The sequence below is a fragment of the Triticum urartu genome, chromosome 2A, assembly GCF_056163025.1.
Source record: "Triticum urartu cultivar PI428250 chromosome 2A, HENAU_Tu73, whole genome shotgun sequence".
In the NCBI taxonomy this organism is placed as follows: Eukaryota; Viridiplantae; Streptophyta; class Magnoliopsida; order Poales; family Poaceae; genus Triticum; species Triticum urartu.
Genome location: NC_141874.1, coordinates 2159035 through 2187007, shown reverse-complemented (window position 1 = coordinate 2187007; position 27973 = coordinate 2159035). Strand labels below are relative to the sequence as shown.

The 27973-nt window shown below is 44.6% G+C and overlaps 2 protein-coding genes and 1 pseudogene across 3 annotated transcripts; 2 read left to right on the top strand and 1 right to left on the bottom strand.

Annotated features, from left to right (window-relative positions):
• LOC125529887 (disease resistance protein Pik-2 pseudogene) overlaps positions 1–27973 on the top strand; it is a 257570-nt pseudogene that overhangs the window by 165428 nt on the left and 64169 nt on the right.
• On the top strand, positions 77–27288 carry LOC125540545 (uncharacterized). 2 transcript variants are annotated; one of them, XM_048704162.2, is made up of 8 exons: positions 77–246; positions 422–552; positions 17610–17735; positions 18000–18251; positions 18584–18724; positions 18841–18938; positions 19063–19423; positions 26595–27288. In XM_048704162.2, the coding sequence occupies exons 1-8, from the start codon at positions 196–198 to the stop codon at positions 27007–27009; spliced, it is 1575 nt and encodes a 524-aa protein (XP_048560119.2). In that variant the 5' UTR covers positions 77–195; the 3' UTR covers positions 27010–27288. The 2 variants fall into 2 exon arrangements, with proteins under 2 accessions (XP_048560119.2, XP_048560120.1); XM_048704163.1 differs by lacking the exons at positions 77–246; positions 422–552 and adding an exon at positions 17230–17355.
• LOC147982673 (uncharacterized) lies at positions 4920–13876 on the bottom strand. Its single transcript, XM_087545642.1, has 4 exons — positions 13795–13876; positions 12525–12642; positions 5788–5987; positions 4920–5690 (listed from the first exon to the last, which is right to left on the bottom strand). Exons 1-4 carry the CDS (start codon positions 13874–13876, stop codon positions 5089–5091), a joined length of 1002 nt encoding a protein of 333 aa, XP_087401768.1. The 3' UTR covers positions 4920–5088.

Sequence of the window (27973 nt, the reverse complement as noted above, 5' to 3'; positions counted from 1 at the left end):
TCAATATGTGAACGTGCTTTTCTATACTCCCTTTGATTGCCCACCCAAAACAAATGCCAATTGCCAATGCAGATGCTGTCGCTCCGGCACCTCACTCCCCCGCCCTCTTCACCCAACCGAATCCACCGTGCTCCGCCCCCGCCTCGCCGCCACCTCATTCCGCCAGTATCACGGTGCTCAAGCAGGAGGACGCCGATGGAGATCAGGGAGACCGCCGGTCAGTCCGCCGACGAGGCCGCCACCCAGGTGCTCATGCTCCTCCCGCCGCTCCCTTTCCCTTACGAACCGTCCGTCACTCTTGGCCCCTCCGTTACCACCGAATCACACGGCCGCCCCTGCCCCTGGGGCCCCACATTGCAGCCACACGGCCAGCCTTCGCTCCGCTGCTGCTCTAACAAAATGATGATGTTGCACTGACCAGGCGTTCATGCCGGACGCCAGGGCGTACTCGGTCACCACCTCCCCCATCGCCTGGGACGTCAGTGACCAAGAAGCGGCGTCCGTCTGCCTGTACGGGAGCCGACCTCACGTCGCCGGATCTCGGCGTGCAAGGTATGATCACTCCTTATTTATCCTCAGTTCGACCAGTCGAGGTAGCAACCTGATGCATGTGGAATGTAGTTGGGCTGTGAACGTTTTAAATAGCGGGCTATGGAAAATAGTGGCGGGCCTTCAAATCGGACTATAGCGGAGCTATAGCGGGCTAAAGCAGGTTACATCGGGCTATTTATAAAGACAATCATTTAATGACACCTTGAAAAAGTTATAGCGAGCTATAGCTGGCTATTTAAAACTATGATTGTGCTTAGAAACAAATAAATCTATCACACACACGCACCGAGCACAAGTCTCTGGAGCAGATTACATCTACCACGAAGCGAAAATTTAGCACCATTGTAATCAAATTTTCTCTATCTGCAAAGAAAAAAAGTAAACAAATTTTCTCCCAATGAAACGATTTTGTACCTGCAGCACACCATCAGAGCGGCGATCTTGTTTTTTTTTTCTAAAACGGAGGCAAAGGTTGCCTCATATATTAATTAAGAATAGAAGATAATTATACTTAAAAAAGCTTTCGTCCCGCTTTATATATAAAGCAACGATCCACAAGCAACATAATACAAACTCACGCCACCACCGCACACGACACACACACCCAAGGCAAGATACAAAGATGCCGAGCACCGCCACACCACCTCAACGACTACCAAGCCACTACACATGCACGAGGATGAACCGCTTGGAGCCAACGGAGACCTCCAAGCTTCCGAGGAGAGGTGAGACGGAAAACGACGGGACAAGACTCCAAGATGGTGCCTCCTAGAAGGGAACGACCACTGATAGCCGCCACCATTCGATCCCAAAGATCGAGTTTTCACCCGGAGCACCTCGAAGGAGTAAGGGCACCGCGACGGAGCCTTCATGAAGGATACTGTGTCCACAGACGCCGCCGCCGCCGGCCAATACAAGATTGGGCAAGTGATGTACCCCGGCGCGCCCACCCCTCCGATGCAACCTAGCATATCAACCACCAGCGACCACCCACCCGCATGGCCATGGCCGCTCACCTGCACCCGAGGCGCAAGTTCCGCCCACAAACGTCGTGCCTCCCACCGCCAGGGCCGTTGCCCAGCTTCCAAACACCCCCAAGACCATCCAAAGAGAGCAACTTTGAACCACAGGGACACCCCTGACCGACGAACCATAGCATACGCCTCGCCTTGAACATCGTCGGAGCTGCGGCAACCCACACACGGACGGGGAAAGGGGGAGCGGACGCATCCGGACCGGCACAACCCCTATGCCAGTGACGGGTGGCCCGAGCACGTCGGTGCCGCCCATCCCTCTAGCCAACCTCCGCAACGAACACACCCCTGTGCCGCCCCACCGCAGCAGCCGACTCAGACCCGCGCAAAGCTACCAACGCAGATCCGACCACCGGCAAGGAGTACCCCCACGGACCACCGCCAATCGCCAAGAATACTCACCGGGGAGCCCACCTGCGCTGCCGCCGTCGTCCAGCTGGCGGAACGCCTGGAGCCTGACCAACACGCCCACCAACCACCACCAGCCGCTACCACGGCAAGGGTAGACGTCCGCAGCTCGCGCCGCCTGGGCCCAGATCTGGCCGTCCGACGCCGCTGGAACCCACCGTGCACCATCACCACTGCAGCCCCTTCACACCGCCGCCCACAACCCGCGAATCCACCACCGACTGCTGCCGTCATGCCGCCGCACCCCGAGCAAACGCCGCACCGCTGCCCGACCCGGAGGCCCGCGCCCGCCAAATCGAGCGGGGGAAGGAGAGTGCCCCGCCGCCGCCAGCACTAGCCGGTCTTTGCTCACCAGTACGTCGAGGCGGTGGTGAGGGGAGGGAGGTGCGAGGAGGGGGCTCGCGGCGGCGCTAGGGACCCCCCCCCCCCCCCCCCCCGATGCTCGTGGGAGCGTTGCGGGAGGGGAGCGTTACGACCTAAGAAAATTATGCAAACCCGGGCGAAAATGAGAACAACAAGGGCTAAGCCCACTCCCAAAGACTAAAACACACAGGGCAAAGTCCACCCTCATAGACGGCATCTCGAACACGACAACAAACGCCAACCAACCAAAACACACATCAACGGGGCCCGCTCCACCGATCAAGCTGACCTTCCATGACCGCAGGAGAGAAGAAGTTGTGGCTGCTATAGGAGGAGCGGACTCGAGACTCACCCGCGACAACGGAAGGGCAAGCACTCCATAGCCCTACGGTAGTTGCAACAACTGACATGCCAACGACCAACATCGCTGACAACCACGTCGCCCGCACGACACAAGGTCCATGTCCTTGAAGCTGCAAATCTCTTGAGGCTGCCACCTCGACATCTACTGCTTTGACGTGTTGTGCGCACTCAACCGTCACTGCCTCTTGGGGCCGCCACCTTGACATCTACTGCTCTGACGCGTCGTGCGCACTCAACTACCACCGCCTTTCGGGGCCACCGCCCCGACATGCCACCACTCACCCTCGAGTAGCAACGTTACACAATACAACTACCCGCAGCCTAGGCTCCCAGGACAACCGCACACAGACCACGAACGCCGCACCACATATGGGGTTGCCGCCCTGACATGCTGTCCAGTGCCCGCATTGGGATGTGTCGATCGAACCAACAACCTTGCCGCCCCCAGCTCAAGGTCCTCACCCAAGCCATGCCGACAAGCAGCCCTGCCTCCTGGAGCCATCGTCACATCGCTGCCCGAGGCCGCCGCCTCGGCTCTCAACAAAAGATCCCGGAGTCGCACCAATGAAAATGAAAGAGCCCCGCACAACATCCAAAGTCTGGCCCTCCCAAGCGACGCCTCCAAGAAGGTTATGACGTAAACTCTGTCACCGCCCACACAGAAAACTAGAGTTTAGGTTCTCACGCGGAGAGCCCAAGCACATGAAAGGAGAGGAGGGCCTCCACAACATCGCCTCCAATAAGGTCACAACGCCCGCAGGCGCCAACATCGTCAAAAGCTTTCACCCAAGTCACTCATCTCCTATCAATGATCTTGCAAATCTGGGCACACATGGATACCCAGACCACCGGAGCCAAGCCCATTGTGAAGAGCACACCCCCCCTCGTCAGCCGCCATAGCCCTCACACGATGGCCCGCTACAACATCCCATGCAGCAGGGAAACGACGGCTTGCCGTGTCAGATCCGAGGGCACCGCTCTGAATCCACTGTCCTCGGCTGCTGTAGCAGCCCATGCCGTCCCAGCCATCGATCCGGGGCCGCAGCCCCGGTATCATTGCCCTGCGTCCCGCAGCCACCGTCTTCACAACTGCAGATCCGCGAAGCCAGGCCGAAGAACCCATCAGCGTCATCGAAGCTTTAGAGTGGCACAGCCACACCGCGGCCAGCCAGCTGCAGCACCTCCATGCCACACCACTCGGGCGCATGGGCCAGGGCGCCAGACTCACGCCCTAGCAACTCCACCACGGACCAGCGTGCCCAGCCAGCAGCAGTACCGCGCTGCACCTCGCCGGCGCAATCCTTATTGTTCTGTTTTGAGTCAATTACACCGGTGGTGCTAGAACTTGTCATGAACGGTCACTTTGGTGCTAGAATTTATGGCATACATCGAACTGGTGTAAAAATTTGGCTCAGACATGCAAATATGGTGCAAATCATGTTTGGATACGAAAGCGACACTAACTAGGCTCACTTGCATGGTGCAGGTCCCGCCGTCAGCCACCAGATGACGTGTGGCCTGTTATTTTACCAAAAAGAAACTTGAATTTTTTTGTCCTCACGAAATAGCCCCTGACACGTGCCAAAATGTTGGCCATATGGGCTCCATGTCAGCGACATATAAATTATAGAAAAAAATGACCCTTTGATGAAATACAAGGTCACATTGACAACAAACATCGATGGAGCTTTTTTTCCGAGAAAACTTTCAATCTATTAATTCTCAATCATGGTAAGACAAGGAACACGAGAGATAATAAAAACTATAACCAGGTTCGTGGACCACCTAGTAACGACTACTACAAGCCGTTTCTAGATCTCACAACTGAAACCAACAAAGTCCGCTCATTCTTTGGCAACCACTGCCAATAGAGAGTAATTAGTATATTTTTGAAGAAGTCATTTTATTAAATGCTTTTCAATCGCCGAAAGCATCAAAAGAGTATAAAGTAAGTGCAAGCCACCGAGTATCAAAAAGAAGTCCAGGCCACAAAGTACCAAAAAGTTTACAGCGAAACACGACCAAATGGTCAGAAACAGGAATACATAGCTCATCAACATAATCTCCTACTGCAAAATCTGAGTCACCAAGAGCAATTAATGTCTGAAGTTCACTCTTCACCCACCTCAACTGCAAAATGCATCGAGCCGTTCACATGTTGATTACTTTTGGACGACCAACCCGGCCCTATGCGTGTGGAGTACTTTGTTCCAGAATGAAGACAAAACAAACCATCTTTCTCAAACAAAATTTCTCACAAACCCTAAAGACAAAACAAACCATCTTTCTCACACAAAATTTCTCACAAACCCTGGAGACAAATCAAATCATCTTTCACTGAGATGCTCAAGAATGAAGAACATCATAACTAATGTCGGCAGTGGGGGCAAATTACACCGAGCAACTTGTCGTCCAGGTAGTCGATGGAGTATGTGCGGTCCCACAGTAGGCGGCCCCCACCAATGACCTGCCCGTCCTTGATGATCTTGCATCCTTTAGCGTTCTGTGTGGTTTCACAGCCTAGGGATCCCAAGAGGCCTCCGCTGATCAAGTTTACCTTAGCACCAGGGAAGTATCTGATTCCAGAAAGCTTCACTCTACCCGATATGCGCCCACACTTACTGGAGACTAATTCGGTTCCACTGACTCCACGCGAATACATATGAACAGCATTGTGTACACCTCGAAGTATACTAATGTCTCCGGTGATGCAAATACTAGCCCCGGTATCATAGAGCCAACGAGAACAACGGCGTTTTCGAATGGCAGCCAACAAACGAAGCCTTCTGGCGGAAATCCTGAGACCAACCCCCCTTTTGGATTTGATGTAAAATGGGTTGCTGCTAGTGCCAGTACTTATAATATAGTATCTCTTTTTGAAAGTATTGGGACGACGGCGGATTCCCCCGACAAAAGAAGGGGTAGCACCACTAGTATCGCCAATGGTGCGGCTGACAAAGCAAACCTCGTCTGCAGGATAATACAATCGTGTTATTCTTCGTAGCTATAGAACTACTTCAGCATCTTGCTCAATACAACATGGAGTATTCGATGGTTAAAGTCTCACCTGTGACATCCCAAGGCTGAAGAGCTCCCGAACTTCTATTGCAAACTATGGCACAATAGATTTGCCGGAGCAATGGAACGATGAAGCCCAGCAAAGTAATAATAAGACCATACATTTTCATCGCCATAGACCCATTAGAATACGCACCATCCATCTTCAGCTGGTGCGATGCATTCCTTTCTTGAATTGTCATGGAACATCTGCGGAATGGAACAGTGGAGATAGTACGTTAGATGATTAACGTGAACCATGAGATAAGCGGAGGTGTCAAATCAAACGGGGGTAGCTGTGAATCATGCAGCTGGGAACTGACGGAACTGGAGGATTTGGCTGTGCATTGATGTTTTTCTCTAGCGCGAACTGTAGGTTTCCCTACTGCATACTACAAGGCAAGTTTTGATCCCCTAGTGACCCCTATCACCCTATGTACAATTACAGTAAGAAAAAGCGGAAACTGCACATGTTTGGAAGTTTATAAAAATTCTCAAAAAAATATATATAGTATATATGTTAAGAGAGGTGATGTTCTATTAGGCCCCCTTGGCACGACGGCTCAGCACCGGACACATCGGCATGGGCACTGGTGCCTACACATTCTCTAGCAGCGTCCAGCCGTCACCCTACTCCCGCTACAGCCGGCGGCGTCCACATGTGTAACAGACCAGGGTAATACCCTGTATCGATACTGTTTGTTATTTTATTTTTGCATGATCATGCCATCGTTCTTAAAACATGAAATGAGGCTCACTAAACCATCGATATTAGTAAAATACCAACCCTAATTAAAATGTCATTCAATAAAAATGAAAAATAGTCTTCATCTATTTTAAATCAAGGAAATTCACATGGTGAAATCTCTTGAGAACCCTAGATATAGCCTCCAAATATTATTAGAGAGTCACAATCATTATTCTAAAAACCCCACATATTTGATTAAAACCAACCCCTATTTAATTTTGACCTTTTATTTATTAAGGATTATCAAAACCATTTTCCTTTTCGGTGTTCGACCACTACCTTCCACTTGAAACTTTGCACGTTGCCTTCTAATATCATTAAGTAGCTACCATAGTTATCTCATGATTTTACCCGAGCCACATCACCTAGCTATAGCTCAACCCACTTAACCCATTTAAATGGATTTATTTTCTAAAGAAAATATAGACATGTGCCAAACACCCTAGTTATTTTTGTGGATCTTTGGAATAGTCTAGAGAGGCCATCTTTAAATCTGCAACTCATTTAGACTCCATTTGCCCCTCCAACGAATTCCAAAATAATAGTTGTTTTTTCAATTTTCAAAAAGAAAAAAGAAAGGGATAATAGAGGGGGAGGGGGTGGGGTGCACTATGCCTCGTCACCCACCTCCCTCCACCCCCCCCCCCCCCCCCCCCCCCCCAATGCTCCCAGCCATCCATCCATGGTGCGAGGCATGGATGCGTTGCCATACGCCCCACCCAAGACCTATGTAGGCACCGCCCAACCTAGTGATCTTCCCTCCAGCCTCCTTCTTTCCTGCCTCGCTGTTAGCCCTCACCATACTCTCCCTGTCCGACCTTCTGTCTCCATACAACAAGCACACCCGAGCGCGCCATGATCACCACCGCCTGATGCATTTGTGGGCGACGACCTTCCCATGCCAAGCCTACAAGTCTAGCATCCCCGCCTCGTTGTGCTACGTCACCCTGCAAAAGGATTTGAACCGGGAAGCACCACCGACAGCCCAAACAACCTCGCTTGTTGGCTAGTCAATATGATCAACCCTGACTCATTCTAACCCTCTTGGTATGGATCTGACAGGGATGAAATTTTTGGCAGCAGCGCTTCTGTGGCAGAGATCTTCATGGCCAACAGCCCACCACCGCGCGACGACGATCCTACTTGCAATGTCACTATGGGTAATGATGGTGCCGAGAACGATTATGGTACCGTGGCTTCTGTGGCGAAGTCCAGAGCTATCAATCAGCTCCTGTGCATGCCTATTAGGCCTCATTTGGTTGCCCCAGACCCCCCCGGGAACCCGGCCTTTTCCTTGGGTAGCCGCCACCCGTGGAAGCCCTTCCCCGGGCTACGTGGCTGCTCATTTGGTCAACGCGAAAGAGAGGGTTATCTGGCCCCATCCCCGTTAAATCCCTGGGCTAAATAAAAACTACCCCTGACCCATGGAAGATTCCCTCGCGGTGCTCTCTCTTCCTTGCTTGCTCAAACTACCTCCGCCGCCGCTGTTCTTGGACAAGCACATCCCATCCCCGCCACCATGCAACGCCTTGGCTGCCACAGCGCCACCGCAGCGACCATGTCGTCGTTCCGCCCGCGACACCGACGAGCCCACGGCTTCCGCTCACCCACTGCCCCCCTGTACTCCTGCGATTTTGGATCTTATGGCGGCGAATTTCATCCCTTCCTGCAGCTGGTGGCTGGTGGTGCTGATTTGACCAAGGTTGAAGATGAATCTCGCTAGTTCAGTGGATGCGTCAGGTTGAAGAGGAATCCCTTTTTTCTGTTCTCTCTTTTCTTCGCAGAGGCTAGAGAACCTCGTCCCCTGAGGCACCAAATGGTGATGGGATTATACCCCGTGGATTCCAATGTGTCAAGGAAATTGCACCCGTGCTTTTTGTACCCGGGAAGTTCTCTCACTCACAACCAAACATAGCCTTATGGGTGACTCCCTGGTGGAGAAGGCCCTGGAGGCTGCACGCGTGGCCACCTTCGCCAAGTGCAATCGCCTAGAGCGTTTGAGGTAGTTAGTGGAGGCGTGTGGGCGTGGAGCGATCGGAGTAAGTCGACATTGCCACTGTGTTCTCCATCGATGGTTAGGCGGGCCGCGACGTTCATGACTCCCTGGCGATTGGTAATGCAGGTGATTTCTGGGTTTTCCTCACCCCCCCCCCCCCCCCCCCCAATGCAGAACTTGACTGCACCCACCGTACTAGCAGACACGAGGCAATAAGAGGAAAGGGATCTCGCAAAAACAATCCTCGGATGGCCAACTTTGTGAAGGCAGCAGTCAATGAGAATAATGCATATTCCCAGTAATCGACGGATTGCCTTCCTGCTCTATCGCCAGTCGGCATGCGGGCGCACGGTGAGTCATGTTGTTACTTTCGAATCAGCTCAGCCAAGTCAGCTCAATAATTGGCGTCATGATGATCGGGGTGGTGCTGAGTGCTAACCGTGATCGCGCAGATTGTCGCCGGATGTTTCTTCCCAGAGGCAGGATGTTTCGTCATGCCTTCGGGGTATTTCTCCCGGTGATGCAATGACGATTCCCCTCGGCACTCTGATGGTTCACCGTAGTGCGGGGATGTTTCTCCTCATCGACGGGATGGTTCTCTCCGTTGTCGAGATGACCCTCCTTGGTGTTATTCACCCGGCAGGCCTCGGGATGCGTGGGATGTTCTGGCACAGAATTGGGTGGTCGTGCACGGACCATTTGGCTAAGGCTGATCATGGTCTCTTAAGTGGCTCAGGTTCCTCTGCCTGACGTTCTTAAGTTAGGAGATCCGCACCATGTAGCTACCCGAGTAATTCTATATTGCTTCTGGCATCGAAACATATAATGGTACCTCAAAGTCAAATACTTGGTTGGACAATTATCGTATTGCTTGTACGATTGGTAGAGGCAATGATCAGGTGGCCATGCTAAATGTCCCATTGATGCCCGAGGTCTCTTCTTATGTTTGGATCAACAACTTGCCTGTAGACATCATCCATGACTAGCAAGATCTCGAGGAGCATTTTGTTAAGAATTTGAGGAGACATGTGGTTTTGTGTGTAGAATTGTTTACATTCGCAGGTTAGTAGGAATGTGGAAGCATATGTCGATGGCATCATCATCAAGTCGGCCAAGGAGACTGATCTCGTAGCCAATTTGGCAGAGACCTTTGCATCTCACATGAGATATGACATGAAGCTTAACCCGGAAATGTGTGTTTTTGGGGTGCCTTCTGTTGGTTCTGCCCAGGAACACACACACACACACACACACACACACACACACACACACACACACACACACACACACACACACACACACACACACACACACACACACACAAAAACTCAAGGTGGAAGAAGATAATGAACATCCAGAGACCTCTCGTGGCATGCACAGTGCACTTCTTCTCTCTCACAAACACACCCACGGTGAGAAATTCTACACACAAGAACACACACTCATATACACCAAGAAAGAACACAGAAGCTTTGCCGAGACTCTCCCTTGGCACTCACATGGACTGCATTCAATGTCATATTTATACAAGGGGTTAAGTAATGCATGCACGCACTAACTGATGCAGTAACACACCACCTTCTAAAATCAGTCGGCAACTCGGTATCCACACGACTTGGCCATGTATGACCAGCCACTACTCACGACCTGGCCATACATGTTGCATGATGCCAACGAACTAAGCTTTTAGCTAGCCCACTAACTAACCATGCATGCATTTGACTCGGCTAAACACACGAACTAGTGCACAAAATATTTAGCTTGCATGCAGACACATGAACACGCCTCTATGGGTGCACACTGCCACGGCTACTACTACATGCATGGCTCAAAAACAAAAGCTAACAATCTAAACCTAGCACTAATAACAATATTAGTTCCAACACCTTCGGGGAAGTTGCTCGGTTTCATCGTGCCGGCATGTGGGATCGAAGCTAACCCGGAAAAGACCATGTTAACGTGTTCCTGAACCTACAAGAAATATGGTTGTGCTTTGTTTTGTGTTTCTTTTATTGGATATATGAATTTTCCGCGATATTAGCCTATCATGTCGTTTACGCTGGCTACTTTATATAGTGATACAACTAAAAAAACTTCACAGTATGCCCTCTATGTGTTATGTTGATTTACAATGTGACAATGGCAATGGGGTTCCTTGTATGTTACTAATTACTTTTGTTTTACCTTACTGATCTTTCCCGGGACTATTTATTAATGTTGGATGCATAATTGGAAGCATTATTCCATTTTGCTGTTTATCTATAAGGTAAGAAATGTGAGCTGAAAATAGCTTCACAAGATCTGAACTTATGTTAACTCTAAATCGAAATACTTTTGATCTGCTCAATAGTGTGGAGCAATATGATTCTTTGGTTGCTTCAAGTTTATGGGCGAACTAAAAGGCGTTGCCGATCATCATAGGTTGTTGAGTACAATAAAAACTGCTAACCAAGCTTAGAATTGTTTTTCACTTTGGTATTGAAACAATGTAGTATCTACTGAATTGATTGGAGCAGGACATGTACTCTCTTTTAACTTAATATATCTTAAATTAATTTAGCCCTCAGAATGTTTTCGTCATCATTGTATTTTAAATTAATTTGCATTCTATAAAATGGTATCTTAATTATTCTTTTACATTGGTGCATAACTAGCATATGTGTAACTTACTACAAACTAAGCGATGATGATTGATTGGCAACTTGCTTCCAAAGTTTGGAAGTTTTATGATAGTATATGTTCAAATGTATGTAGTTGTGTACCATGTAAATGGTCCATGGCACATAAGAGCTTTGTGTCTGACTGGCATAGCTATGAGGTTTTCACCAAAAGATTTAGATAATTCTTCAAGGACAAAACTAAGTGATCATTTGCTTTGTTTTTGACCGGAATGGCAGGTGCTCTGCCTTTTTATTATAGTAGGGGGGGGGGGGTCACTTTACAAAGGCAAGATGCCTTAAGAAAGAAAGAAGAATGCAAAAGAGGGCCTGAGACTGGAAAAAATAATCAGCTCAACTGTACATGGGGAAAACCCTACTCCCACACTTCCCTTAGGCCTTGTTCGGTTCCATGACAAATGAGAGGGATTGACGGGTATTGGCAGGGATTAAATCCCATCTAGTTCAAATTCCCCGCAAATCCACTCCAATCCACTTGGGGAGTGGCTTTACCGAACAAGGCCTTAATTAGGAGGCAGATTTCATCTCTAATTTGGTTACACAGCCGTTCCACAGGGAGGCTTTCATGGAGAAATAAACGCCTCCCTTAACAGCTAGTCAAGCCGTGACATAATTGCAAAAGCCAATAACAAAATACATGTAGTAATGATGATATTTTGGATGAACACACTCCTGTTTTACATTGCTTGTTTCTCTGCATTAGAGTTGTAGAACAAGAATTATGTAACTAGCTAGACAAGTTGAAAGACATCGAGTCAGCGAAATATATAAAACTGCATGTAGGCGTGAACCTGCAAGTTCCATGTAATAAAGAGAAAGGAAACTAGTCGCCCAATCAAAGGTAGCGGGCACTCTGATTTGGACAAACGACATGGATTTGCAACAAAAAATAACCAGAAAGCGGCTTGGGCATCCGGACAAACGGGTCAGAATTGCAAGATATATGAATTGGGCGAAGAATTTGAGTTGGATGGAGAGGAGCAGTAGATGAGACGGGGGAAGAATAAAAAGATCCACACGCAGCACAAAAGGCGTTGGGTAACTCTTGGCCATCGCGCTACGGAGAAGTTGAGGAGCAAACGGAAATGGATAGTACCTCCTGCCATCGCGGGGATCCTCCACTCGCTCAATTCATGTACGTGGGGAGAGGGGGGCAAAGGACATAATGTAAAAGGCCAAAGGCCACCATAAATATAACTCTAACAGGCCCCCCTCAAACTCATGGAGGATCCACAACACTTAATTTGGAGAGGTAAAATCCATGTTGCGCTCTAGTCCGGGCCTTCGTGAAGAAGTCCACCAACTGTAACTCAGAAGGCACATACTGGAGAGCAATAACATGGTCCTGCACACTAGCGCGCACAAAGAAAGCATCAACACCAATATGCTTGGTAAGCTCATGCTTCACAGGGCCCGGCGCAATACTGATAGCACTTGTACTGTCTGATAAGAGTGTAGTTGTAGTAACAGTAACACCAAAATCCTCAAATAACTAACGTAACCAAGTCACCTTTGGCGTGAGAAGAGCCATAGCCCGCAACTCTGCCTGTGCACTCGAACGGGAAACTGGAGTCTGTTTCTTCATCTTCCAGGCAACGAGAGAACCACCAAGAAAGACACAGTAAGTAGAAAGTGAATGGCGATCTGAAGGATCAGTAGCCCAGGTAGCATCTGAATAGGCCTGGAGCTGTAATGAGGAAAGAAGAGATGGTGAGAGATCGTGCCACGAAGATATCGTAGAACACGAAGAAGGTGACTATAGTGAACCAAAGTGGGAGAAGAAACAAACTGACTCAGGATATGGACAGGATAAGAGATATCTGGACGTGTGACAACGAGATAGACAAGACTCCAACAAGATGACGATAACGAGTCAGATCAGAAAAGGCTCACCATTAGAAGCACGAAGGTGAACATTAAGCTCCATAGGAGTCTTAAGAGTGCGCTCATCACTAGCTAAGAGCCGCACGAGCAAGAAGGTCCTAGATATATTTTTTTGGAACTAAAAATCCAAAAGATGTGGAGGAAATCTCAATCCCAGGAAAGTAACGAAGAGGACCAAGATCAGACATAGAAAGCTGCTCACAGAGACGGGCCTTGACAAAGGCAATGTACTCAATATCATCGCCGGCGATGATCAATTCATCAACATATAGAAGAATAAGAGTGCGACCACGAGGAGAAAGGTGGACAAACAACACTGGATCATGAGGACTGGGCGAAAAACTAGCTATTGTGACCACCGAGGCAAAACGCTCAAACCAAAGCACGGGGGGCTTGCTTAAGGCCATAGAGAGAGCGACGAAGATGAAAAACCATGCCATCGGAACTGAATACCCAAGTGGTGGCTAAATGTGAACTTCCTCATGGAACTCACCATTAAGAAAGGCATTCTTAACATCAAGCTGAGACACAGACCAGTGGAGAACAGAGTCCACAACGAGAGGTGTGGGACAGTGGTCATATGGGCCATAGGGGCAAAATTCTCATTGTAATCACGAGCATACTCGTGCTGAAAGCCATGAGCCACAAGACGAGGTTTATAACACTCAAGAGAACCAACAGACCGAGTCTTAATCTTATAGACTCACTTACAAGTGATAGGACGAACACGGGGAGGAAGATAAACCAGATCCCATGTGTCGGTGCGCTCAAGGGCAGCAATCTTCTCTGCCATCGCAAACTACCATTCAGGATGAACAACAACATCTTGATAAGAAGTCGGCTCAAGAATGGTCGAAAGACTGTAGAGAGATGGAGAATATCAGTCTAGGGGTGGACAAGGTCGACAACAAAGACCATAAGTTGGCTGAGAGGAGGAAGACGACACACCAGAATTAGAAGGCACATCAATAGACTCATCCACAACACGTGGACGACGAGTATAATGAAAATGAAAGGAGGAAAGAGCTGGAATCACTAGAGGTGGAGACGGGGAATGTATCGGTGATGAAGGTGGAGAAGGGGAAGGTATCAGTGACAAAGGTGGAGAGTCATGCGACGAGGGAGGTGAAGAAACTGTAGGAGAGGATGGCGTCGGATTTGCAATAGCGGGACGAGGAGTAGGAATACTGGGCATAGAGGGAGGTGTATTTGGAAACGTAAGAAAAGAGATCTCCTCCGTGGAATAGGTGGAGGAGGATGGGCACGGGTAGAAGGGATGATACTCATCGAAGGTTGCATCCCAAGAAATATGCATCTAGCGACTAATAGGATCCCAACACCGATAGACCTTATTTTCATCACTGTATCCAATAAAGACACACTCAGCAAACTGAGTGAACAGTTTGGTGCGTTCACGAGGGCAAGCAAAACATACCAAACGCAACCAAGAAAATGAAGCGCCGAATAATCAACGACCAAAAAAGACGCTCGAGAGGAATACCACCTTGTAGAGAAGAAGATGGTTGAATGTTGATGAGATAGGTGGAAGTGGTAACAGCCTCAGCCCAGAAGTGAGGCGGCGATCATCATCGCACACGCCTTCTCAAAGAGGTGACGATGCTTGCACTCAGCCACACCGTTCTAGGCATGAGCACCAGTACAAGAGAACTGTGTAAGAGTGCCCTGCTCAGCAAGGAATCCTCGCAGCGGATGGGAGATATACTCACCAGCTGAATCTGCATGAAAAACACGAAAAGAAGTGGAAAACTGGGTATGAATCATGGCAACAATTTTTTTGTATATAGATAAGAGCTCGCCATGAGAAGACATGAAATAGATCCAAGTGTACCGAGAAATATCATCTATAAAGATTATAAAGTAGCAATGACCTCCTTTCGAATCGAAGTGAGCCGGTCCACAAACATCAGAGTGAATGAGATCAAAAGAGCGCTCGAACACTGACTCGATATGAGGATAGGGTAGCTGAATAGGCTTACCAAGCCTACAACCCATACAATCCAACGAAGCGTTACCATAGATAGATCTTAGAACACCACGATGAACCAAGGACAAGAGACGAGAACCACATAAATGTCCAAGATGATGATGCATGCCACTGCTAAAAAGAGCTGGTAGATGCAGCAACAGGGGTTGTGAAACTGGCGTCGGTGGCAGCAGAGGGAAGGTGAAGTCAGTCAAGCTCCCAGAGACCATCAGAGCGTCAAGGAACATGAATCAAAGTCGATAATGACTCTACAACTAGAGTCAACAATCTGACCACCAGATATGAGCTGCACGGTAAGTCAAGGAACATGAGCGACCGAGAGAACATGAAACAAAGAAGTGCTGAGAGTGTCTCGACTAGCTACAGGGAGGAGAGTGCCATCAACCGTAAGAACACAAACGACTAACCAAGCTTAGAATTTTTTTTCACTTTGGTCTCGAAACAATGTAGTATCTACCGAATTGATTGGAGCAAGACATGCAGTCTCTTTTAACTTAATATACGGTGCCCTTCAAAATGTTTTTGCCATCATTGTATTTTAAATTAACTTGCGTTTCTCAAAATGATATCTTATTTATTTTACATTGGTGCATAACTAGCATATGCTAACTTACTAGAAACTAAGTGACTTGCTTCCAAAGATTGGAAACTTGCTTCCAAACTCTGGAAGTTTTATCATAGTATGTTTAAATGTATGTAGCTGTGTACCATGCAAACTGTCCATGCCACATAAGACCATATACAATGTTGGGTGCTTTAATGCAAGTGCTTAAGGAGGGAGAGTATTGACATGTCAGTAAGAGCCTATCTAAAATTAGCTTTGCACAATGGTAGCAAGCCTATATAGATGATTAAATGGAGCAGACGCAAGAGGAAAAGGTGCGGTTACTTTCCCAAGTAGGCACCTGTTTACTTACGTAAGCACCGGGTACCTCTGATGTAAGAAAAAAAACAGATTTTCTCTCTCTACCACCCGTCTTAAGCACCTGGATTGCACAAGGCCTAAGAGTTTTGTGTCTCACTGACCTAGAGCCGAGGTTTTCACCAAACGATTTAGATAATTCTTCAAGGACAAAACTAGAAATGAGAGGGAGATAATTCTTCGAAGACAAAACTAAGTGATCATTTGCTTTGCGCCCTTGTTGTCAACTTCATGTTCAATTATGTCACGGCTTGACTAGCTATTTGCTAAAGCCAACAACAAACTTGTTATATTTACGTGTAGTAAAGATGACACTTTGGACGAGCACTCCTGTTTTGTCCTAGAAGAGAAATTATGTAAGTAGACAAGTTGAAACACATCCAGTCAGCCAAACATACAAAACTACTCCCTCCGTTTTTATTTACTTTGCATATTAGAGTTGACTGAAATCAAACTTAGTAAAGTTTGACCAAGTTTATTGAAAACAATATAAACATATATCATAACAAATCTATATGATGTGAAAGTACATTCAATAATAAATCTAATGGTGTTAATTTATTATTATACAGGTTAATATTTTTGTTTATAAACTCTGTCAAAGTTTACAAAGCTTAGCTAATACGCGGACTAAATAAAAACGGAGGGAGTACATGTAGACGTTAACCCGCAAGTTCCATGTGTAAAGGAAAAAAGCAAACTAGTGGCCCCAATCAAGGCAGCTGGCGCTCTGATTTGGACAAACAGCAAGAATTTGCAACGAAAATAATAATCAGAAAGTTGCCGGGCATCAGGACAAACGGGTTAGAATTGAAAGATATATATATATATATAGATCGCATGATCTGGGCGAAGAAATTGATTTGGATGGGGAGGAGCAGTAGATGAGGCGGGGAAGAATAACAAGATCCGCGGCACAGAAGGCCATAGCGCTACGCAAAGTTCATGAGCAAACGGAAATGGATAGTACCTCCTGCCATGGCGGGGATCTAAAGCAAACGGCTCCTCCATGGTTTCCACTCTCTCCGGGGAGCTCTTCGGGAAGAGAGGAAGAAGAGAGATGACCTATGTCTTGCTAGCCAGATAGATTTGTTTTCTATTGACTTTACTGCGCTTTTTTTTTCTGAGAAAGTCATGCTGCGTTACGCGTACGCTAGCGCGTGGAAAGATACCCCCCGCGTGCCAGAAATGACCATCCAGCAAAAGGGAGGAGCAAACTTTCGGCCGACAGAAAAAGTCACAGGATCCCCTCCCTCCCCTCGCTCGTTCGCTGCGTCCCCCTGCTGCACAAACTCCTTCTCCTCGAAGCTCGTTGCGCCATGCTACCTGGAGCCGCCTTATCGAGGTACTGACCTGCTAACACGATTACCCATCCCCTTCTTCTATCGCAGTCCCGCGCGCGGATCCACGCTCTCCAAGGGATCACACAACCGCCGGAAATACCATGCATGTGAGGGGAGCCACGAATTAATCCACGCTTTCTTGCTCTTCTCTGCTTTCCTTCTGGTCGCTGAATTGGGGTTCTCCTCTTCGGTTTGCTCCTCGCTGAATTTCAGTTCATAAAATACTGTATAGATATGATTTCTGCGCATCTTTTAGGCTGGAAGCGATGTTCAAAGAGGAAAGCACCATGCACAAGAAGGTGAACCAAGATGTCAACAGACTCCACAATGAGCTGATGACGGACACACTTGTTGATGATCCTGGAGAAAAGTCAAAAAACAGGTATGCCCATACGTACCTACCGTAATAACACACCAACTCTAAATTCTTCTAGCCCTCTTCCTTTTTAGAGATTATTTCGGCTCTCCTGCAGTGGATAATTACAAGATCCACTGTCTACTGCCACAATAATTCTTAGTCCTGCCACACATAATAATAATAATTCTTAGTCGTGTACGAACATAATTTGATCAGCATATATAATTAAGCGCATGTTTGATACATACCCATGCATACCTGACGAACTTTACGATTTTGTTCCACTAGAGTTCATCAACCCTTGCCCATCATTGGGATGGTAGCGATAGGCAAGACTACCCTCCTGATGTGTGCGTGCCGGGATTTTGACCCGGACAGAATGTTTCTCAAGACCTATGGCAAGGCAATACTACGCAGCATATTTAATCGAGTCAGGCAGCAGTGCTTGAACGAATGTTTTGCCTCGTACCAAAGTATCAGAAGAAATATAAAGAATACAATTGATTTCATGCTGCGCATCGACAAGGAAAAAATTATCTGGTATGTACGGGATATTCTGCTTCTGGTTTTGTTTCATTTATAGGGGAAAAGAAACTGCTGTTTACCCTTTTTGCAGTAGTGCAACCAGAAAACAAAGTAGTTTGATCTTACATCACAAACTACAACCAATTCAGAAGCTCTCAAAACAGTGAGATCATTAGTAAGTTTACAACAGAAGGGTAGGCAGCTAAGCACAGTTTATGACAGATTATGCAATTCTGCCGATGCAAGTATTTGTCTATACGTAACTTGCTAACTCCATTGCTCTGATGGAGTAACAGTATGTCTTTCATATTCATTCTCACAAACTTGTTTTTGTTATCCTATGAAAGGAAAAAAGGAATCGACATGGACATCATGTGGTGTATTGTTGACACCCTTGCTGAACAATATAAGCATAGCCAATTTTCAGCTGGCCCCGACATTCACCATTCAACTTCCAATCCGTTCATATGTGTGAAAAGGTGTACCAGGTATATGCATACACACACATACACGCATCCTACTGATGCAATTATTTCTACCTAAACCGTGGCAACTGTTTTTCCCTTGCCTGAACTAAAGAACTTCACATGTCTTTGCTAACTAGCGTGCGCCGCAAGCCCGTGCAAAAGCCGCTGTTCACGAAGAGTTTAGGGACTGAAGGTGTGAATTTCAGCGTCACCGATAGTTCACTGCAGAAAGGAGGTGAGGCTTCATTCTATGATATGTTGCACTCGCCCCGCCCTCGAGTTCTCCGTGCTATTTCGAGCGTGTTCATTCAATGGCACCTTGAAGAATAACGGTTGTCTTCTTTCTATTGATATTGCAGCAGATGTCAGCGGCAGGACACGATGCCCTGAAGTCGATACAAGTTTTTGTTCTCCTTCATGTGAACTTGACTTACACCGTGTTTGCTCGATGGATGGCTTCAATCTACTTCTTGGCCTATACCGTGTTGATCCTATTTGTGTATTCAATGGACATAGCATCTTGGCTTTAGTCACACTTTTATCATTGGTAAGTGATTGCAGCAAGGCCACAGTGAACACACGACACTACCGCATTAGGAAGAGTAGACAGAACAAGGGCTGCAGGGTGGTATCAAGGCAATGCTTGGCTCAGAAGACACAAAATCATAAACGGGGTGACACAAGGGCTGCATTTCAAAAGAATCGACGTCTCGCCTCCAGGTATGCTTTTCATCTTTGTCTCCAGTCCCGAGCATATGTATTCCCTGTAAAAGCGATACTACAAGTCGAAAGTTACAGCAGGTCAGCGCGCATAAAAACCAATGAAAAAAATAGCGCGCTACAGCAAAATAGCGGCGACCTCAAAATATGCTATTAGCGTGCTATATTGCGCTATAGCATGCTATTAGCGAAATGTTGTACACCGATAAATTTAGCGAGACAATTCTCAATACGCTATAGCGTGCTATTAGCGACGCTATAGCACGCTATTTTTTTCAGTGATAAAAACTTAGAAAATATCATACATAATTGTGGGATCGCATGAGAGTTTCGCTACAAAAAAAAGTGTCAATGAAGTGCCCCCTAACTCTTTTACCTCATCTAAAGAAAAATAAATTAAAGCACCATATAGCACTGGCTTGATGCGGAAAAACAATCAGTCAAAGCATGTACAAGTACAACAACTAAAGACTGCAATATCTTCTCGCACAGCAACATAATCCAACTTAAATAGTCCACATTAAGTGCAAACTTATAGTCTCAACATAAATCTAGATTTTGGGACTTGGAGACGAGAAATCAGCCAGGATGAATCTTTATCTACGATTGAACTAGCTAGGTCCTGTCGGAATTTTGTTCAATCCTAATCGAGGCTGTCTGAACTGAATGTGATCCCCTACTATGAAGTGGTGGGAAGGGCGTATTTTGCTCGTGTGCAGTGGCAAACTAGGTACGTGTGCACACATCCACGTAGTGCAATTTTTTTCCTCTTTCTGTAAACTAATGCAACATATCTCCTTACTTGAAGTGAAGAACGATGAATCAATGTCACGCATTCATCATTCTTCAGTTCAAGTAAGGAGACATAATGCAACTGCTGCTAGCTGTTTGTGGGCTGGAGGGCATGGTTTGCTTTGTCAGCTGAACCATTGGGGGTATCCCTTTTTCCTTTGTTGCATCCAAAAGGAGCAATAATCTATGGACCTGCGGTAGAATGGTATTGTGTTCCCTGGATTGTATCGATGGTGACACAGTTTTTTATCATAAGGAGGGCAACCCCCTTTGATTTCCATTATAAGAAACCACATGATCTATTTTTTTGCGGGGGAATATAGGGTATTTATTCCACAGTCACAGGATTAAAATCACAAGCGGCAAGTTCCGCAGCATAGATAGGGGGTTGGTTAAGCCGGCACGTAATGCTATCCCCGCTACGCCCAAAGTTCGCTAAAACCACATGGTCTTTTAAGCCCCTAATACAAACTACTACTGGGAATAAAAGCAACAAAGATGAAACACCCCCCACTTGGTAGCATTGAAACATCACGCCGAATAGAAGCATCTAGCTAGTACAATTATACATGCTAGCAAGAGCAATAGATACCACCACGAGGTCTAGATAACTCACAACTAAGAGGAGACTGAAAATGAAACTGGAGGAGCCATCATGCGACGAACAAACAGCAACGCGAAGCTAACAGATCACCACGACCACCTTTGACATCTAGCCACCAATTTGCAGCACGATGTATCTCCAACCACTAATTATTTGCAGCACGATGTATCTCCAACCACTAAATACTATAAAATATATGCAAAAATTGCACTATTGTATGATTATTCTTTGCGACTACCAAAATGTGCAATTTTAGTGCAAAGTTGTGTGCATTTGTTTTCATTTTCTTTCTTCTTAAAGGGTAATACCAATGTCACAAATTCACTGATTCTTATAAAACTTTACCATTTTGCATTTTTTGTTCTTCTTTTAGGTAATACCAATGCCACTAATTAATTATATTTTAGAAAACTTATTTTAATATGAAAATTCCTCTTTTACCTGCTTATGCTTGAATTTTTTTAAAGCGTCACTTTTGTGCAAATTTTGTTATTTTTTCATGTTTTCATTTTGTTTCATTTCTTCTTAAAGGGTAATACCAACATCACTAATTTCTTCTTCCTTGAAAATTTCATTATTTGGATTTTTTTTTTCATTTTCTTTCTTCTTTAATGGTAATACCAATGGCACTAATTCATACCTTCCTTTTTGTGAAAATTTCACTACTATACGTTTATTTTTGCATATTGTAAAAAAGCGCAATTTTTGTGTAAGTTTTGTCATTATTTGTTTAATTATCATTTTTTTTCTTTCAGCTTAAAGAGTAATTCCTTCTTCCTTTCAAAATCTCACGTTTTTGTTTTTTAATGGTAATACCAATGCAACTAATTCATTCTTAGGAAACTTCCTCTTTGTGAAAATTTCACTATTATATATTTATTCTTGCATATTATAAAAAAGCGTATTTTTGTGTAAATTATGTGTAAGTTTTGTCATTATTTGTTTTATTATCCTTTTTACTTTCTTTCTTCTTTAACAGTAATAACATGCCACTAATTCATTCTTTCTTTAAAAAACTTTGTTATTATGATTTTATTTTTAGTTTTACTTCATTCTAATCTTCTCAAAAGGTAATACCAAAGCCAAAAATTCATTCGTTCTTATAACACTTCATTCTATTGATTTTGATTTTTTTTCATTTATTTCTTCTTAAAGGGTAATACCACAGCCACTAATTCATTCTTTCTTAGAAAACTTCATTGTTTTGATTTTCATTTTGTTTTTATTTTATTTTCTTTCCTTTTTAATGAAATACCAATGCCACTAATTCATACCTTCTTAGATACTTTTCTTTGTGAGAGTTTCACTATTGTACATTTATTATTGCATATTACAAAAAAGGAAAATTTCAGTGGAAATTGTGTGCCAATTTTGTCGTTATTTGATTTTTTTTAAATTCTCTCTTCTTAAAGGTATACCAGTGTCACTAATTCATTGTTCCTCATAAAACTTCATTATTTTTATTTTATTTTGTTTCTTCCTTATGGTCAATATCAATGCCACTAATTCATTTCTATTGAAATTTTAAAATTCCCTATTATATATGCTTATTCTTGAATATTTTTGTAATGCGTAATTTTTGTGTATATTGTTTGCATATTTATTTTCATTGTTTGTTTTAGATCTTTATTTTATTTTATTTCTTCTTGAAGTGTAATACCAGTGCCATTTATTCATCCTTTCTTAGAAACTCTATTACTATTGTTTGTTTTAGTTTTATTTCATTTTCTTTCTTCCTAGAGGGCAATACCAAAGCCACTAATCATTTCTTTTATAAAAATTCAATAATTTGATTTTATATTAGTTTTTATTTCATTTCGTTTCTTCTGCAACAAGTTTGAGTCAGTGGATTCAAATCTTGTTTTCAGTCATCTAACATGCATGGGTTGTTACTAGATTCAAATGCATCTATTTAGCTTGCACCGAACCCAGGCCGGGGGGGGGGGGGGCAATGCACGTGCTTACATATACTTGCAGTCACATATAATAGTTTTCCACAAAAAAATAATACTTTGTTTTTTTACAAATACTCACATATAGTGCTTGAGATGCATGCATGCATGCGTTTGAATGCTCTGTCCTCCTATCTGAATGAAAAAGAAGGAAGAAGGAGGTAGCTAAGGGAAAATGCATTGCAGCTCTCACGTGCCACACACCCCTATATGAGTATATCATTAAAAAAATATCAAAAAATTCTGAAATTTTGGGATATCAAACCCGGGTGCCCGTTGTACACCCGTATTCAATTTCGTGGGGAATGGGTGGCCGTGGTATCCCTGGTGAAGGAAATACGGTCCGACATACGATCCATCCATTCTTTTTTCCCTATACATGGGAATGGTTTAACTTTTTTACCGAGATTACCATGGGTATCCATTCCCCACGAAACTGAACACGGGTGTTTAATGGGCACCCAGGTTTGATATTCCAAAATTTCAGAATTTTTTGAAATTTCTTGATATATTTATTAATGCTATATTCATATAGGGGTGCATGGCACCGAGAGCCACAAATCCTCCTCTGGTAGCTAAGCTAGTAGTGTTGGGTATTGTACGTAGTTTGTGGTACCCGCTACGTGTACTGGCGCTACTCAGCGCCGCACGTACGAATTCCAGGAAGCGAATTGATTCACGTGTGGACACCGGCTAACCATCTTGCCTTGGTTTTTTATACGTGCGATCGACTTCCACATACATACCTTTTTTGTTCACCTTGTCTGACAAATTCAAGGCATGATAGGAAGTTGTTTGGGTTTTCGACAAGTTCTTCATTTTTTTAAAGTTTTCTCAGTGAAAAAGGCTAATTAATGGCATAACATGTTGCACCGTGCATACGGTGTCGGAAGTCATTCAAATCAGGCACGGATGCCTAACATGAGAATGCTCACCTTCTTGCAGAAGTTGGTGTCAGTCTGAAATTTTCAAAAAATACCATGGTCAATAGAGAGTGTTCAGATATGCCAGAAGGGTCTGTTTGGAAGCACCTCATTTCTCGACATCCCTTTAAATGATCCCATTTTTTCATGGCCTTGTATGACCAATTAAAGGCACCATGCCAAATTGTTTGGGTTTTCTTCAAGTTTTACATTTTCTGAAGTTTTCTTAGTTAAAAAATGCCGTTAAATGGCAGGACGTGTCTGAACTCGCATACAGTTTAGAAAGTCGTCCAAACCAGGCATAAATGCCTACCATTACCATGCCCACCTTTTTGCAAAAGTGGGGATCACTTTAGGGACGTCCAAAAATAGACTATGTTCAACGGAGGGTGTTCGAGTAGGCCAGAAAGATTTGTTTGAAAACTCATTGTTTTTCGACATCCATCAACTGGCCCAAATTTTTTCACTAGCTTCTATGACCAATTCAAGGCATCATGCCAAGTTATTTGGATTTTTGACAAGTTTTGCATTTTCTGGAGTTTTCTCGATGAAAAAAGGCTGATAAATGGCCGGATGTGTCGCGACATGTAAACGGTGTCAAAAGTCATTAATACCTAGCATGGATACCTCATATGCCCTTGTCAGGCTATTACAAGAAGTTGGGGCTATTTATCCATAGTCCAAGCAAGCACTAGTTGAAAGGAGTGTGCGAGACTATGTCAAACGGGTGCATCCGTGAGCATGTATTTTTTTCCCTAATTTGAATGCTTCTGTTAGTTGTAATTTCCGTCATTTATCAATCAACATGAACATATTCTTATGTACTACCATTTCTAGAAATTTACTAACATTTTATAATTTCAAATTGTTGAAAACTTTACAAGTTTGAACATTTTGTCCGAAATTGTTATCAAATTAGCAACAATTGATGAAAATTTTGAACAAAAATTGCAAACCGTGTGCTTTATATAGTTTATCACCATTATGTTGAAACAAAAAAATTTCTTATATTTTTTAACAAAATATTCGAAAAATGGAACATTTTATGAAATTGCAGAACATATATTTTTTAAAAAATTAAACAATATTTGAAAACAAGAATATTTTCTGGTATTCTATTTTTTTTTCAAATTTTCGAACAAGTTTCATAAAGAATAATAAAGTTCAAAAGGAGAAAAATGAATTAACTAAAAAAGAGAGGGCAGACGAAAAAATAGAAAAGAAAAAATGCTTAGGTCCTAGAAAATAGAAAATATTTTGCATTTTAAAAAGCATCCGTGTTATCAAAATATATTTTAAAAATTGAAAACCCGCATTAGTTTTTTTCTGTTGTAAAAATACGCATTAGCTACAAAATACCCTGTTGGTTCGCTACAGTGTCCGGCCCAGTTTGATATACTACAGTACGTCAATTTTGTTTTTATGTGTACAGATAACATGGCGCACTACATGTTTACCAACGAAGTTAGTTGGTTCTACTGGTTATCAAACTAGTACTTCCTCCGTCCCATAATATAGGATGTTTTTTGACACTAGTGTAGTCTCAAAAAACGTCTTATATTATGGGACGGAGGGAGTAGTTCACAACCGCAGGAGTTCCTAGTTGAACCCATGTAGACGCACGATTAATTTTATTTTATTTTATTTTTGGATTTCTTATCCGTGCTACAGTACAGACCCACTGCTGGTCCGGCTCATGACGTGTACTCAAAACGCAACCAATTTCTGAGAAATACCATCCTACCCTTTATTATGAAGGGGAATGGATAAATCTCCTCCATTGATCGTTGATGTGTTTAATGAGTGTACCAAAGAAGAAATGCTAGTTTGAACTTTCCAAGTCATCTGGCTATCACGGATGAAAGTGCAGAACTCTTCAGTAAATCTGTCCAAGGACGAACGGCGTGGCTTCTTCAGAGAATCCCCATCCAAATATCTCACAAGTGGAACCTAATATTCCTCGAGGTAGCTCACTATGTAGTACTTGTCAATCGGTGAAACTAAATTACTCTGTACATTGGGAGGGAGTAATCCTGAATGGCAGTCCTTTTGCAAAACATATTTTATGTTATTCAAAAAGAATATGTACCTTTGTCCCTTTCCCCGAGCTTGGATCCAAACAATCCAACATGTCAGAGCACTGGCAAGTATTGACTGCACCATAGCTCTGCCACGACCCAAAAATTCCAGGACTTGTATGAGAATAGAAGTTGATGGATGAATGCTACGGATGTCATTTGAAGTCCTCTGAATCACTCCTTTGAAAGCATTCACCATGTTGTTAATAATACCAGCAACCTCACCAGATCCGCTGAAACATAAGTTTACCTCAGTAACCATATCTCGAGCCATGCTCAAATAGAACAATGCAAGATTAGAACAAAAGACCAGAAATGATTGGTACTTATTCAGCCACAAGGACAAGAAGTACCCGACCAGCCGGACAGACAAAGTGCCTGGAGAGGTTCTCAGATTGCCTCTCACGGAAATGCTAGACCCAGTATCATAGATCCAACGAGAGCGACGGCCGGCGTGATAATTAATTCCGTGTTAGGGCAGACCGCACCAAGTTTCTCGGGCGGATCTCGCTGCCCTTACTTACTCTGTTCCCCTTTGCTTACCAAAAAATACGCATCCCTTGATTTTCAATCGGTTTTTGACTGTTCAGTTTCGAATTTGACGATGAACTCTCTAAAGTTAATTCTAGATTGTTTGATGCTTATTTTTGAAACTAAGTTGCCATTCACCCAGTTATACCAATTTATGAGAAATCCTCTGCACAAGTAAAAATTTGATGGACTGTTTAAGACTGCTTCTCTCTTCGAACTAAGATCTCAGTCTTGAATCTTGATCCATCCATTGTGCTGATTAACTCTTGGGCTGCTCTGTTTGATCACCAGATCTGAACCTGTAGCTGCCGACAACTCGAGCTTACTGACTCCTGACAGTACACCTGAGCGACCCTGGCGTGTTGCATCTGCTGCCCCGCAGCATATGACAGGATACCTCAAATATTTGATCGACTACATGCCAGCCTCCGGCGATCAGTTTATCGACACGCCGACTATGGGGCATATGCCATTCCATGGCCGCGGATCGGTGAACACCACGAACATGACCCTGCGAGATGTTCTGTACGTCCCAGGGCTTGAGGCCAACCTCGTCTCCACTGGCCAGCTCGCCGAGCTTGGCTACACCATATCCATTGGTCCCTACGGGTGTCGTGTATACAAGGACGACGAGGGCATGGATCTTGTTGGAAAAGCGCATTACGTCGATGGCCATCTGCTGGAGCTGGATTTCCTCAGGGTTTAGGGCTTCCACCAACTCATCCACAGGCCTGTGCCTGCTACTACTTGATTTCAGAGTATATATATGAGCTGTGTATTTGTAACTGTATGATTTGTAACAATTCCACTATATTAGCTATGTATTTGTATGGTTGTGTGAGAGAATTCACACACCACTAGCGCCTTTACTGAATGTACCTCTGTTTGATGTGGCTGTGTATGCACCACTGTTCGATACGAAATATGTATTTACAGTTCATCCACCCACCTCACGGTGGACTATATAAGTTGGATTATTGTGTTGCTTGTGAGAAATGTTACAGTCTTGAATCGTTGCACATTCTTCCAGCCATTGCTTTTTCAGTTCGGTCGTTGTTTGGGGCATTGAGATTACTTTACAACACCTTATTTCCTAAGTTATCATGCTAGTTTCAGTGCTGGGGTTTTCAACAGGCGTCCCAAAATATGTGAGCTCTGGATTTTGGGAGTCAGGAAGTCAGTGGTGATGTATTTTTATCTATGATTCAACGCAGTCCTTGAACCAGTGAGAGAGCGCCCGGTATATGGGCCGGTCCATTCTCATTTCCTTTCCACCGGTTTTGGGAAGGCTCTACGACCTTCCCTGGACTGGTTATTTCATTGTTTTTTTCTCTGAGCCAGTTTTTATTTTTTTCTCAGGTCCATCTCTTGATTTTTTTTCTTCTTTTTTCTCTTTTTTTTTCGGAAATGTTAACGCCCACACGTGTGGGCGTTGACCATCTCGACCACACGCATCCATCACCGTCCAGTACTATATGCACGAATCTTGACACATTCTGACTGATTTTCTGTACCACGTAGGACAAGGCGTGTGTGTGGTGTGTGACATAGTTCGCCCACACATCCGTTTTACCACACGCAAGGGCCGGTGTGTGGGCGTTTAGCAGTTCATCCACACACCAGTTTTTAGTCACGCACAAGGGCTGGTGTGTGGGCATTTGCCATCTCGC

Excerpts from the sequence above, each read along its gene's own strand:
- LOC125540545 (XM_048704162.2), top strand. The coding sequence starts at position 196 with ATGGAGATCAGGGAGACCGCCGGTCAGTCCGCCGACGAGGCCGCCACC. Across the intron at positions 553-17,609 it reads GCCGGATCTCGGCGTGCAAG|GCTGGAAGCGATGTTCAAAG; the intron begins GTATGATCACTC and ends CGCATCTTTTAG. Across the intron at positions 18,252-18,583 it reads GACAAGGAAAAAATTATCTG|GAAAAAAGGAATCGACATGG; the intron begins GTATGTACGGGA and ends ATCCTATGAAAG.
- LOC147982673 (XM_087545642.1), bottom strand. The coding sequence starts at position 13,876 with ATGGCAGAGAAGATTGCTGCCCTTGAGCGCACCGACACATGGGATCTG. Across the intron at positions 12,643-13,794 it reads CCGTGTTCGTCCTATCACTT|ACAGTACAAGTGCTATCAGT; the intron begins GTAAGTGAGTCT and ends CACTCTTATCAG. Across the intron at positions 5,988-12,524 it reads GACCATGTTATTGCTCTCCA|ATGTTCCATGACAATTCAAG; the intron begins GTATGTGCCTTC and ends TCCATTCCGCAG.